Source organism: Artemia sp. Qi Xiang Cuo, chromosome 17, assembly GCF_049724085.1.
Source record: "Artemia sp. Qi Xiang Cuo chromosome 17, ASM4972408v1, whole genome shotgun sequence".
Lineage (NCBI taxonomy): Eukaryota > Metazoa > Arthropoda > Branchiopoda > Anostraca > Artemiidae > Artemia > Artemia sp. Qi Xiang Cuo.
The window spans coordinates 56,811,604-56,824,663 of NC_142810.1; the positions used below are offsets into that span (position 1 = coordinate 56,811,604).

Sequence of the window (13,060 nt, forward strand, 5' to 3'; positions counted from 1 at the left end):
ATAGGAGCTTGAAACCTCTACAGTAGCGTTCTCTAATACGCTGAATATGATGGTGTGATTTTCATTAAAGTTCTATAGCTTTTGGGGGGTCTTTCCCCCTTTTTTCGAAAATCAGCCAAATTTTCTCAGGCGCCTCACTTTTGATAGGTACGCTTAAACTTGATGAAACTTATATATTTGAAATCAAAATTAAAATCTGATTCTTTTGATGTATCTATTGAGCCGGGTCGCTCCTTACTTACAGTTCGTTACCACGAACTGTTTGATATACATCAACTTCAAACAATTGAAAAATTCACAGGTAATAGGTCAAGTTAAACGTGTCAACAGGAGAAAACCATTAAAAGTCAATTTCCTGAATTTAAAATTCGATTCTTTCCGTCTCCAAAGGTACAAAAAAAATTAAGTAGTTTTAATAGTTTTAACTTTCAAAAAGAGAAAATAAGACAAAAACACAGAAAGGAACATTGTGCTCTTTCACCAGCAAACTACGTATGGTAAAAACGGTAATAAAAATATACCCATTGTCAAAAGGTCAAGGTGAAGCATGTCAACAGGAGAAAACCATCAAAAGTTAATTTCCTGAATTCAAAATTCGATTCTTTCCGTTTCCAAAGGTACAAAAAAAAAAAAAAAAAAAAAAAAAAAAAAAAAAAAGTAGTTTTAATAGCTTTAACTTTCAAAAAGAGAAAATATGACAAAAACACAAAATGGAACATTGTGTTTTTTCACCAGAAAAATACGTATGGTAAAAACGGTAAAAAAAATATACCCATTGTCAAAAGGTCAGGGTGAAGACCCGTGACATTGTCAAAATGTCAACGGGAGAAAACTACCAAAAGTCAGTTTTATAAATTTGGAAATTTGATTCTATCCGTTTCCAAAGACACAAAAATGACTTTCTCAAAATGAGAAAAATCAGAAAATAATCAAAACTACAGAATGAAGCAATCGTGTTATTTTACCGGCAAAACACACGTGGTAAAAGTGGTAACAGATACACCGTCCAAAGGTGAAGGTTAACGTTGTCAATAGGGCAAAACCACAAAAGTCCAATTTCTTGGGTTCGGTATTCGCTTGTAAATCTGTTTACAAAGAAATAAAATCACTGAAAGTAGTTTAGAAAGTTTTCAATAGCAAAAAGAGAAAAATCATAGGTAGTCCAATAGCGCTACTTAAGTAAAGAATGCGGGCAAAATGTTTTTTTTTTCAGACCACGGCACTTTGTATAGAAGTATTTGTAGTAAAAACTTCGAAAGGGGCTCATTCGATTGGAAATTAAAATTTCAAGTGGACTTTTTAATAGTCAAAAGTGATTGGAGGGCAACCAGCCCTCCAATCACTAAAGTTTTAAACGCTAGAGTTTTTATTGTTAAAAAAAAAGAGTTGTGAGAAAGTCAAACTTTAGCGTAAAGAGCGAGGCGTTGAGGAGGGCACAGCCCCTGTCATATACGGAAGCGGGGGTTGTGGGGGGCGGCACCCCCCCAACTGCACCTCCAAATCCCTGTACGTTTTAAGGTTCGAACTTGTGACTCAGCCTCTTTAACTCTTTAGAAAACGTAGTTTTTTTCAAATAATATAACAATGACTCCAGGGTTAACACAACCAACCTGAGCCCTGGGGCAAGGGTTTTAAGTTACACCCTGGGGGCATATACGGTTTTTATAGAATGGGTGGTCGTATAAACTTCGGATGGGGCTCATTTGATTGGAAATTGGAAGTTATGGTGATATTTTTAAGAGTCAAAGGTGAATTGAGGGCAACCAGCCCTCACCCCAGGCCACACCCATCATTTGAAAAACAAACATCCAATCAACATTTTGAGACGTCTATTTTCTTCAGCATTGTTGAAAGGTCCAGTAATTATGCTTTTGGGGATGAGAACTCCCTCAAAGCCCTCAGGGCAAGGGCTGTAAGTTAGGCAATTTGTTCACTGTTAAATACTGTATATGTTATTGAGAAAGGTATGCATGTTAGACATTTACCTTCCAAAAAAATAATGACATAGGGGTTGTCAAAAGGACATACGGATTGTAACTCAGGCATGACTGAGTATATGAACTTAAAACTTTCATGAAATAATAAGAGAGATGATAAATTGACCAAAAAGGTAATATTCCCACAATACTACTACTTCGACAACTCCCACCACTACTACTGCTACCACCACTACCACTACTACGACACTACTACATTTACAAGTTTGAGGATGAATTTGAACTAAATCAAAAGCCACTATGTGCATTTACATTGTCATAAGAGCGTATATCATGAACGGTTTTGTGTATGAAGTTGGAACTTTCAGAGAATATTTAAAAGGGTAGATCAATTGACCAAAAGGCAATATGTGGAGGCTACTGCTAATATTACTGCCACTAACACTGGTACATTTACTAATACTACTTCTATAACAACTACTTGTATGACTAAGAGCATTAAAATAATAATTTCAACAAGTATATGAATATACAGGTTATCAAAAGGACATATCAGCAATGTCATAGCAACGACCAATTGTATTAAGTTGAAACTTTCAGGACTTGAGTAGAGCGATGTTCAGCTGACCAAAAAGGCAATACGTTGATACTAATACTATTACTGATTATTTGTATTAATATTAAATTTATTAAATACTACTATTTTTACTAATTTAATAATAATATTAAATAGTACTACAATGTATTAAATAATACTACTTTAGTACTACTAATACTACTACTACTACTATATTAATATTAATACTACTAATACTAATACAGTATATAGTTTATGGTACTTGTGTAGAAAGCGTGAAATTTCGTTAATGTAAATGAAATAAAACAAAATAGGATAAAAACATAACAGTTTTTGAACAAAATTGGGCTTTATATTTGCATATTAGGGAGGTGAGGGTGGGGGTAAAGCATAGCATTAATTAAATAAATTAAATACGTAACCTAACCTAACCCAACCTAGGTACCTTATATTCCCCCTAAAATCCAAATAACTAAAGTTTAAATATAGTTCACGGAGTGAGAAAACCTTTATTTATACAGCATCTAGGCATTACCCGGTAAAACGCATATCTGTTCTTGCAATACAATTCTCTTGTACTTACCGCTTTCTACGCAAGTACTGAGTTTATACTTAAAAAGTCTGAATTGTAGCTTTTAGGTACAGGCAGAGCCGTTCCTAAAAAAAAATTAATTTTTTAATAAATTAAAATTAATTACACATGAATTAATTAATTACCACAAAAAAAAAACAATTACAGCACTCACCCCTCCCGACTCAAATATAAGCAGTTAAAATTGATGAAAGGCAACCCCCCAGCCACGGCACCCGGAGCGGCTGCCCTGGTTGCCCCCCCCCCCTTTGAACGGCTCTGGTACAGGACACGGCTAAAGTGAAGATACCAAATCAAAGCAAATTTTGATTCTTGTAAGCACCGTATTACTAAAACTACTATTGAAAACTTACAGCAGGACAAAGCCAAAACAGCTATATTAATCAGCGTCTCCACTATCCCTAAATTTCCGTGAAGGAAAATTAGGTTTTCCTAAATCTCTCCCAAAAATTAAAGCTCATAAATACACGAATTTTGACACGAAATACGGGTCTTCTTCTTCCTCATCATCAGTTTTTGCAGATATTTCTGAAAGCCCAATTTTTTTCGGAAAACCCCGAAAAATATCCGGGTAGTGGAAGCACTGATTATTAATGAAGGTATCAAATTATAAAAATAAGTTAGAAACTTTGAAAATTCAATAAACTTCTTCTAATTTAATTCAGTATGTCGCTGAATCAGCGATTCATGAGCTTTCATCCCTTAATGCATTTGTGTAACGTTATGCAACGGGTACCTCAAGTCATTATTTGTCATTAATAACATATGCAATCAGTAGCCAGTATGTTTCCAAAACTTGTACGAGAGTATAAGCTACACTTCTTTTCTTTTTTATGCATTTCTTTTCTTTCTTATTCAGTTCTTTTTTTATTCAGTTTGTTTATGCATTTCGTCGAACGTGGTCTTTGACTAGTTTTAATGTAACTGCAAAAGACTTTTAAGACAACCTCTTGTTATGATAAATAAGGTATTTACCTTATTTATTTAATATATTAAAATTGCCATAAAAATTTACCATAATAAAGGTATAAAAATTTACCTTATTTATAGGTATAAAATTTTTATTTTTATTAGGTATAAAATTATACTTAAAATTATATTTTTGGTATATTAGGTATATTTGGTATATTAGGTATAAAATTATATTTAAAATTATTATTAGGTATAAAATTATATAGGTATAATAATTTTTATAAAGGTATAAAAATTATTTAATAAATAAAGGTATAAAAATTTACCTTATTTATAGGTATAAAATTTTTATTTTTATTAGGTATAGAATTATATTTAAAATTATATTTTTGGTATATTATGTATATTTGGTATATTTGGTATATTAGGTATAAAATTATATTTAAAATTATTATTAGGTATAAAATTATATAGTTATAATAATTTTTATAAAGTTATAAAAATTATTTACCTTATTTATTTAATATATTAAAATTGCCATAAAATTTACCATAATAAAGGTATAAAAATTTACCAAGCCTTTTCAACTTTCATTTCATTGTTATTGTTTGCCACCTTCGCCTTATTTGTTAGAAACACAGAAAACCTTTCAACCTGAAAGCTCTTTCCCTTCATCTGTAAACAAGAAAGCCCCCATCGAAACTATTGAAAAATTCAAGACAGTAAAAGGTCAAGGGAATGAATGTTGATGGGAAAAAAAACCACCATAGGTCAATTCCCTGAATTTAAATTTGATTCTAAATACGTTTCCTAAGAAACAGAAATTACGACAAAAAGATATAAAGAATTTATTCTATTTTATTGGATAAACGTAAAGGGGCGTTAAGGAAGTGCAAAGAAAGAAAAAAAAATACTCAAATCTAATGAAAATATAATACTTTAGTAACAAAATTATGGAAACTACATTAGAGAATTATGGAAAGCAGGTCGCCCAGGACGCATTATCTGAAATACCTTACCTAATTATCTGATATACCTAACTTAACCTAACCAACTCTATATATATTAAATATTTAATTAAAATATACCTGCATAGTAGTTTATCTCACTCAGGCTAAGCTAGTTATAACCGAATGCAGGCAGAAAAACCGGTTTTATTCAGATCAAGAACTTGAGTTTGGTAGGGATAATAGACAAATACCGAAATTTATAAGACAATGCCCATGAAACGGTCACTTAAAGGGTAAGGAGGGGACCAAGTATTCCTCCTTTGAAAGACCAAAATGCGCATTTGCGGATTGAATATGAAGTTGAAAAATTACGCGGTGGAAAATTTCGCATCAGTCTAAAAATGTGACATTTATGTAAAATACACGGAGGAAAATATGCGGTGGAATATTTTGCGACGGTCTGAAAAATACGACATTTAGGAAGAAAGAAAGCTTTTCAGACACCATCCAACACCACAGAATTGCGGTTACTCCCACACCCCTCCCCCTATACAGATTCCTGCAGGTACCTATGGTACTTCACAAATAGCTTCATTCCGTGATACAAATCTACTTGGCAAAACCATGTCTAATGGAGAAGTTTTGAAAAAGATTTTTGAAACAAAAGCCCGAAAGACAAATTCAGCTCTGAGCTGGAGCCTAGAACTAGAATTCAAGACGATTCATGGCTCAAAAGTGTACAATTCCATTTTTGCCATCTAGAAATCTTAGCCATCAGCCCTTTTTGTTGTCTTTGAAAGAAGTTCAGTTAGGAGAATTTAACTTTCAGGAATAAATTCAGTGCCTTAATTATTTCCCTGGAAGTTGTTTTGAAGCTCCTATCTCTACTCCTTCGCTTTTTCTAAGACTTTCAAAATTTATCTAAGACTATACCTGTAGGCAACTACTTTTTCGCATACTGATCAATGGTTCGCGAAGCGCATGTGCCGATCTCCCGATTCTCTGTCTTCGGCCCGAAGTGCAGTGCGTAGTTGGGGGCAAATCATCCGACACTTCCCGTTCGTTCCCCCTAGATATCTCCAGGTACCCATTTCGAGCTGGCTCGACCCTGGCTGAGCTTAGAGAGTCAGAGCATTGACTCTCGTTCCAAACCAAATATGGAGCAACGACAGGACTCAACCCCCTGCCCTTACGGGCACCAGATTGCAATTCCAGCACGGTAGCCACTCTGCTTAAGTTGGAGTTTTCTTTAATTTAAGACGCATTTTTCAAAACTAATTAAGACCTAATAAATCAGGACTTTGTCCAAGTTCATCAAAGGTAGGGGCCCTTTGGAGCAGGAGGTGGTCAAGGCAGAAACTTAGAGAGGCCTTTCCAGAATGGGTTCGAAGGATCTCCCTTTACGTATTTCAGCCAGTGCAACTTGGGGGTTGATATTTACTCAAAATAAACTTACTCTTCCATGGAAGCACAGATTATTTGCTGGGGATATAAAAAACGTCTTGAGGAGCTCAGTGTCAGCCAGAGCATAAATTTCTGACGTCATATTCAGGACGCGGCCGACAACAGGTGGCGCTCTTCGGAAGCCAAGAATCCTAAAAATAACGACAAATATATATATATATATATATATATATATATATATATATATATATATATATATATATATATATATATATATATATATATATATATATATATATATATATATATATATATATATATATATATATATATATATATATATATATATATATATATATATATATATATATATATATATGTAGGTAGGGGCCGTTTTTGGATTTTGATTACTTCCGATAATCTAGCAATGGCCTTTGCTTTAGCTGTCCGTATTGGTGTTGTCACAATTAATGGTCCAAGTTGTCGAATTTCGCATCTTATCACGTCTGATGGTTCAGGTGTTGGTTCCAAATAATCATCATTTATAGGTTCCAAATCATCACTATATATATATATATATATATATATATATATATATATATATATATATATATATATATATATATATATATATATATATATATATATATATATATATATATATATATATATATATATATATATATATATATATATATGTATATATATATATTTCAGTAGAGTATATTTTTTCAGTAGAGTGCAAATTATGTTCTGGCCTTGGAAAGGCATAGGGTTTTTTTCTGCTCTTTTTTAGTTTGACTCTGTCATTTATTGTAATTTCTGTTCGTTTTGGAATTCATTTATTTATCGATGCTGAGTTGTGGTAGTTTCACGCTTGGTAGATTATTCTATTTTATTTTCGCTCATTTTTGGTTTAATGGAGTTCTTTACTTTTCTTTGAAAAACTTATTTTGTGGGAAAAAATTTTAAAATTAATTTCTGTTCGTTTTATATTGAAATAATCTTTTCAGGGGAAAACAAAATAATCCTTTAAATCTTTTCCTTTTTTTAAGACTTTATAGTTTGGCCTGCTATTTGTCTGCCTGCGAAAAATTTTCAGCAATTTTTAACAACATACACCCTTTTAAAAATCAATAGTAAAAATCAATTAGATTGATTTATCAAAAATCAACTACATTTAAAAATCAATAATTTAGTTTCATACCTCCTCTAGTTGACCTGAAATGGAAAACTTGATAGCATTCGCAAAAAAATCTGTTTACTTTCTTTGATAGCTCGGATACACTTACGCTATTTTTATTTGGTTAAATTTTAAATGTAGAAGTAGCGCCGAAAGTTTGAACATAATACCCTCAGTCGTTCTGGGGATACTGCTGAGATGCCTTATTGGGAATTAGCATTAACACAGTGAATTTTGATTTAATCTTAAGGCAAAATTTAGTTTTTAAACATAATAGACAAATGGGAGGGTGGGCGTGGGAGGGGGAATAGTTGCCCTCCAATCACTTTCGACTATTAAAAAGGGCATTACCTTTTCTATTTTCAATAGAATGAGCCCTCTTCGAAGTTCCTAAGACAACTCCTTCGATACGAAGTGCCCTGGTCTAAGCAAAAAAAAAAAAAAAAAAAAAAAAATAATACTACATTGTACCCATATCGATCTTTACTATAAAAATGTCAAGCCTTCCGATCACTTTCGACTATTAAAAAGGGCAATAGCCCTTTCAATTTCCAATCGAATGAGCCCTTTTTGAGTTTCTACGACAACGCTTTCTATAAACACCTTATATGCCCCCAGGCACTAAATTACAACCCTTGCCCTGAGGACTGTAAGGCGCTTTTCATCTTCAAAGACCTAATTCCAAGAAGTTTCAACTACGTTAAACAAAATGGCTATCTCAAAATTTTGCTTGATGTGTTCGGGGAAATACCGGGCGTGAGAGGGACGTTAGTTGCTCTTCAATGATTTTCAACTGTTAAAAAAGACACTAGCCCTTTCAATTTCCAATCGAATGAGCCCTTTTGAAGTTTCTACGACTACGCTTTTATTAAAAACTTATATGCCCTCAAGGCATAACTTACAACCCTTGCCAGGAGGGCTAGGGGGGGGGGGTTGTCATCCTCAAAGACCTAATTTATTTCAACTACGTTGAAGAAAATTGCTATCTCAAAATTTTGATTGGATGTGTTTGGGGAAATGGTGAGCATGAGAGGGGTGTTAGTTGCCCTTCAATCACTTCCGACTATTAAAAAGGGCACTAGAACTTTCAATTTCCAATCGAATGACCCTATTTTGAAGTTTCTTTGACAACACTTTCTATAAAAACCTTATATACCCCAGGGCATAACTTACAACCCTTGCCCTGAGGGTTGTAAGGCGGTTGTAATCATCAAAGACATAATTTCCGGACCTTTCAACTACTATGAACAAAATCGCTATCTAAAAATTTTCTAATATAAATATTATAGAAGTTTATTTATTTTTCAATATTGCAGCCTATCTAATAATTTACTATATTTTAAAAATGTAATGGAGCTTTGTTTTTCTTTTATTTCCACAATAGTTGCCTATCTAAGAACTTTCTAATCCAGACAAAAAAAAAACTTACAAAGAAAGATAGATTAGTATATCAGTTCTGTTATAAAAAAAAGGGAAAGAAAAATGAAAAGCAGAGTATTAGCCAATTTATTAACTTTCTAACTTTTAGAAATGCAACAAAACTTTCCTTTTTTTTAATTTCCACAACACTAACTAGTAACTTTCTATTTTTTAAAACAACTTATTTACAAAAGAAAGTCCCAGGGTTGGATAATTGAATCACCTTACCTGTCAAGATGGAAAGCAGCAATTTCCGCATTATGTCTTTCGAAATCCGTAAAATAAAAGTGGTTTGGGAGCGTTTCCTGTTCACGAGGGAACCTGAAAATAGTTAAAATAAGTTCAAAAAGTATGAAGAAGTCAGGTCAGTAATCAAAATTTCCTTTGGGATGACATAGTACATTTGAAATATGGACGCGGAAAAGAAATACATTTAGGAATAAGAAACTAAGGTTTAGAAAAATGAAGTTCTTTATAATGTGAGTGGGTCTCTTGTGGATTTTTTTTTTTTTATAGTATTCTAAACATTTTTAGTAGAAATATGAAAAACAGGATATATACTTTATTTAGATTATATTCTTGTTAACACTTTCTCTCTTCGTTCTTCTGTCGCCAAGCTGAGAATACAAAAGCCCTTAGAACAACACTTTTAAAAAGGACCACTCACGTTAGTACTGCTAGTACAGTGTCAATTCTTTCCAGGATTAAATAAAAAAACAAGGTTTCTCAACTGAAAATAAGGAGCAACATTAAAACAAAAAGAAATTACTACATATTTGAAGAGGGTCGCCCCATCATCAACACCCCGCCCTTTACGCTGAAGTTTTTTGGTAAATTTAAAAAAGCTTCTTATTGTTCTAATTAAACGAACCTTGTGTTTCAGGAGTCTTTCTTAAAGAGTTGGGACAAAATTTGAATTTTATCGTAAAGAGCGACGTGTTGAGGAGAGAAACTCCATTTTATATGTAATAATTTCTATTCGTTTTAAGTTTCAATGTTGCTCCTTACTTTCAGCTGAAAAAATTTGTTTTTTATTTAATTTCTGATGAAGAATTTCGTATAGGAATCCTTGTAAATCCCCCACTGTGAAATTTCCCCTGAAAAACTCATCCCCTGGAAACTTCCTTCCCCATGGGAAATTCTACCTATGGAAAGTCCCTCCAGCAGAAAATTCCCCCCCCCCCAAAAAAAAACTGTATGTATACTTCCCAATAACAAATACTATACATAAAAAATGGGCAATTTTTATAACTTAGAGACCTTTCTCCAGGGGCTGTGGGGGGCCGTATTACTTCCAAAGGCATAAGTATTCGGCCTTTAAACTATGCTGAACAAAATGGTCATCTCAAAATTTTGATGAGACAATTTTGAGAAGAAAAGGGGCGTTGGAGGTGGCCTAGTTACCCTCCAATATTTTTGGTCACTTAAAAAGGACACTAGAACTTTTAATTTCCGTTCGAATGAGCCCTATCTCAATGTTTTAGGAACACTGGGTCGATATGATCACCCCTAAGGGAAAAAATAAATAAAATAAACACACATCAGCGATCTTTCTTTTGGCAAAAAATACAAAGTTTCATATTTTTGCATATAGGAGCTTGAAAACATTACAGTGGGGTTCTTTGGCACGCTGAATCTGATGGTGTGATTTTCATTAAGATTCTATGACTTTTAGGGGGTGTTTCCCCCTTTTTCAAAAATCAGTCAAATTTTCACACGCTCGCAGCCATTGATTAGTAAGACTAAACCGTCTTTTTGAGTTTCAGTCACTATTGAGTTACTAAGAGTAATCCGTTTTTTACAGTTTCAGCTACTATTGAGCCGGGTCATTCCTTATTTATAGTTCGTTACCACGAACTGTTTGAAATGGACAACATTACTAAAGAAATAATTGCTGTTGTCGAATTCCTTGGATGGTGAAACAAGGTACGTTTGAAATATGGACGCAGAAAAGAAGCAACAGTTACAAATTAGAAAGTCAAATTTAGAAAAATAAAGTATTTTACGATATACCCGGGCTCCATTTGGACTTTTTTTTTTATTGGGCCGTTCATAACCACCAAAAAAATTAGAGAAAAAGGATATTTTTCCCTATATTTTTCACCTACGCTTAAAAGCGGTGCTCAAGTGTATGTCTGGTTAGACTTGCTTGCCAAAGCCAGTGCATAACTGACATCCGTAAGGTAACACAGTAAAAATATTAAACAGTAGCGAGAATTCCTATACTCTCGATTGGAGATTTTTTGGACACATCAGTCGCACACCTTTCTTCATAGCTCCACTTTCTTTAACATTTATGCAGTTGTAGTAACTGAAACTACTGATGCAACACAAAGGGATATTTCGCTTTCTGCGCACTGTGATGTGTCCCGTTTCTGAACCAAATTTTCACTACTCTTCAATATTCATACTGTGGTATAAATATTGCCAAAAACTAAATAGGGAAGTCTTTTCGTTAGAAATGGAACTCCCGATTTACCCTATCTTTTAAGAGATATTGGGTCGTGTATGTTTCTCCTTGACAAATTAAAGAATCATACTTCATTTTCACTGTCTTTGGTAGTTGAAAGCAGCATTCATATGCACATTTACCGATGTTTCCATGCTTACCTTACCATAGCATAAATATTAAACAGTAGTGAAACTTTGGTTCAGAAAAGGGACACATAAACGCGCGCGGAAAGGGAAGCTTCCCTTTGCGTCTCTGCAATAGCTTCAGTTGCTACCACAGCATAAATATTAAAGAAGGCGGAGTCATGAAGAAAGGTGTGCGACTGATGTGTCTCAAAAATCTTTAATCGAGAGTATAGGAATTCTCGCTACTGTTTAATATTTTTACTGTGTTACCTTACAGATATCGATTATGCACTTGCTTAGGCAAGCAAGTCTAACCAGACATACACGTGAGCACCACTTCTAAGCGCAGGTGAAAATATAGGGACAAAGAAGCTTATTGATTGGTTAATACGAAGTGCTAGAAACTAGAAAACTGAACTGGATTCTAAAACTAGGCTGGATTCTAAAATTGGATCTACGACCCAGTGAATCTAGATGAACGATTCTAGAACTAGGTTCTAGAACTCGAAATGGATCTAGAATCCAGTGAACTTGAAATCTAGATGAACAATTCTACAACTGTATTGTAAAACTCGATTGAACTGGATCTACAATCCGGTGAACTTGTAACCTAGTTAAATGATTCTAGAAATGGATTGTGGAACTCGATTGAATTGGATCTAGAAACCAGTAAACTTCGAATCTAGACGAACTATTCTAGATCTTGATTGAAACTGGATCTCCACTGAACTGGGAATTTAGATAAGCGGTTCTAAAACCAGATCTAGAACCCAGTGTAATTGGAATCTACAACTAAATTCTAGACCTAGAACTGGATTCTAGATTCTATAATAGAGTTCTAGAATCTAGGAATGAATGCTTTTCTGTAACTCGTTCAACAAAACACCTAATTTTATATTTGAACGAGAACTCCCTGGATAATGATGTCTGAACAGACAAGTATTAGGACACTCAAGTCTAGATAAAAACGTATATGAACGCCGTTATGCTGTGTGGCAATCCCTGCTTATGTTCCAGATTATGCTTTGTTACGCTGTGTGGCGCTTAATAATAGTTTTGTACCATTAATTACTTTCATGTTATTAAGGGATAATTTATCATTCACACAATATTTTCTCTGCCATCACCATTCCGAGCAACTCTTAGAATAATTAATCTTTAAGGATAAGTGATTCAACTATTAGATGAATCAAAAGATAACTTTTTGACTTGTACTCGGAAAAGGCTAGATCATTAAGAATTGATCAAGATCTCTTCTCTTGGGCTGTTGCGAACGAACTCCAGACTCAGAATAAACAATAAACAAACTGACAATAATAAAAAAAAAGAGAAGAAAAAAGGATTTGGATAGCGAATGACAAAAAAATTTCAAGAAAGCCCGAGGTGTTCCCCACTTTCCACCGCCTGCTGTATATCTCAGAGTGCCATGTGTGCCGCACGGTTCCGCCACCCATGGCGTAGTGCCAACGACGATTGGTTCAGTTCCATCAGGCTTGGCAAAGTTTTGCA

At 33.8% G+C, this 13,060-nt stretch overlaps 1 protein-coding gene across 1 annotated transcript in view; it reads right to left on the bottom strand.

The window, feature by feature from the left end:
* Nucleotides 1-13,060, bottom strand: part of LOC148942395 (extracellular serine/threonine protein CG31145) — a 243,110-nt gene that overhangs the window by 89,947 nt on the left and 140,103 nt on the right. Inside the window, exons 5-6 of the mRNA XM_089103653.1 lie at nucleotides 9,203-9,295; nucleotides 6,425-6,563 (exon numbers count right to left, since the gene is read on the bottom strand). Of these exons, the coding sequence (XP_088959779.1) occupies nucleotides 6,425-6,563; nucleotides 9,203-9,295 (232 nt within the window). The remainder of the gene's footprint in view (nucleotides 1-6,424; nucleotides 6,564-9,202; nucleotides 9,296-13,060) is intronic.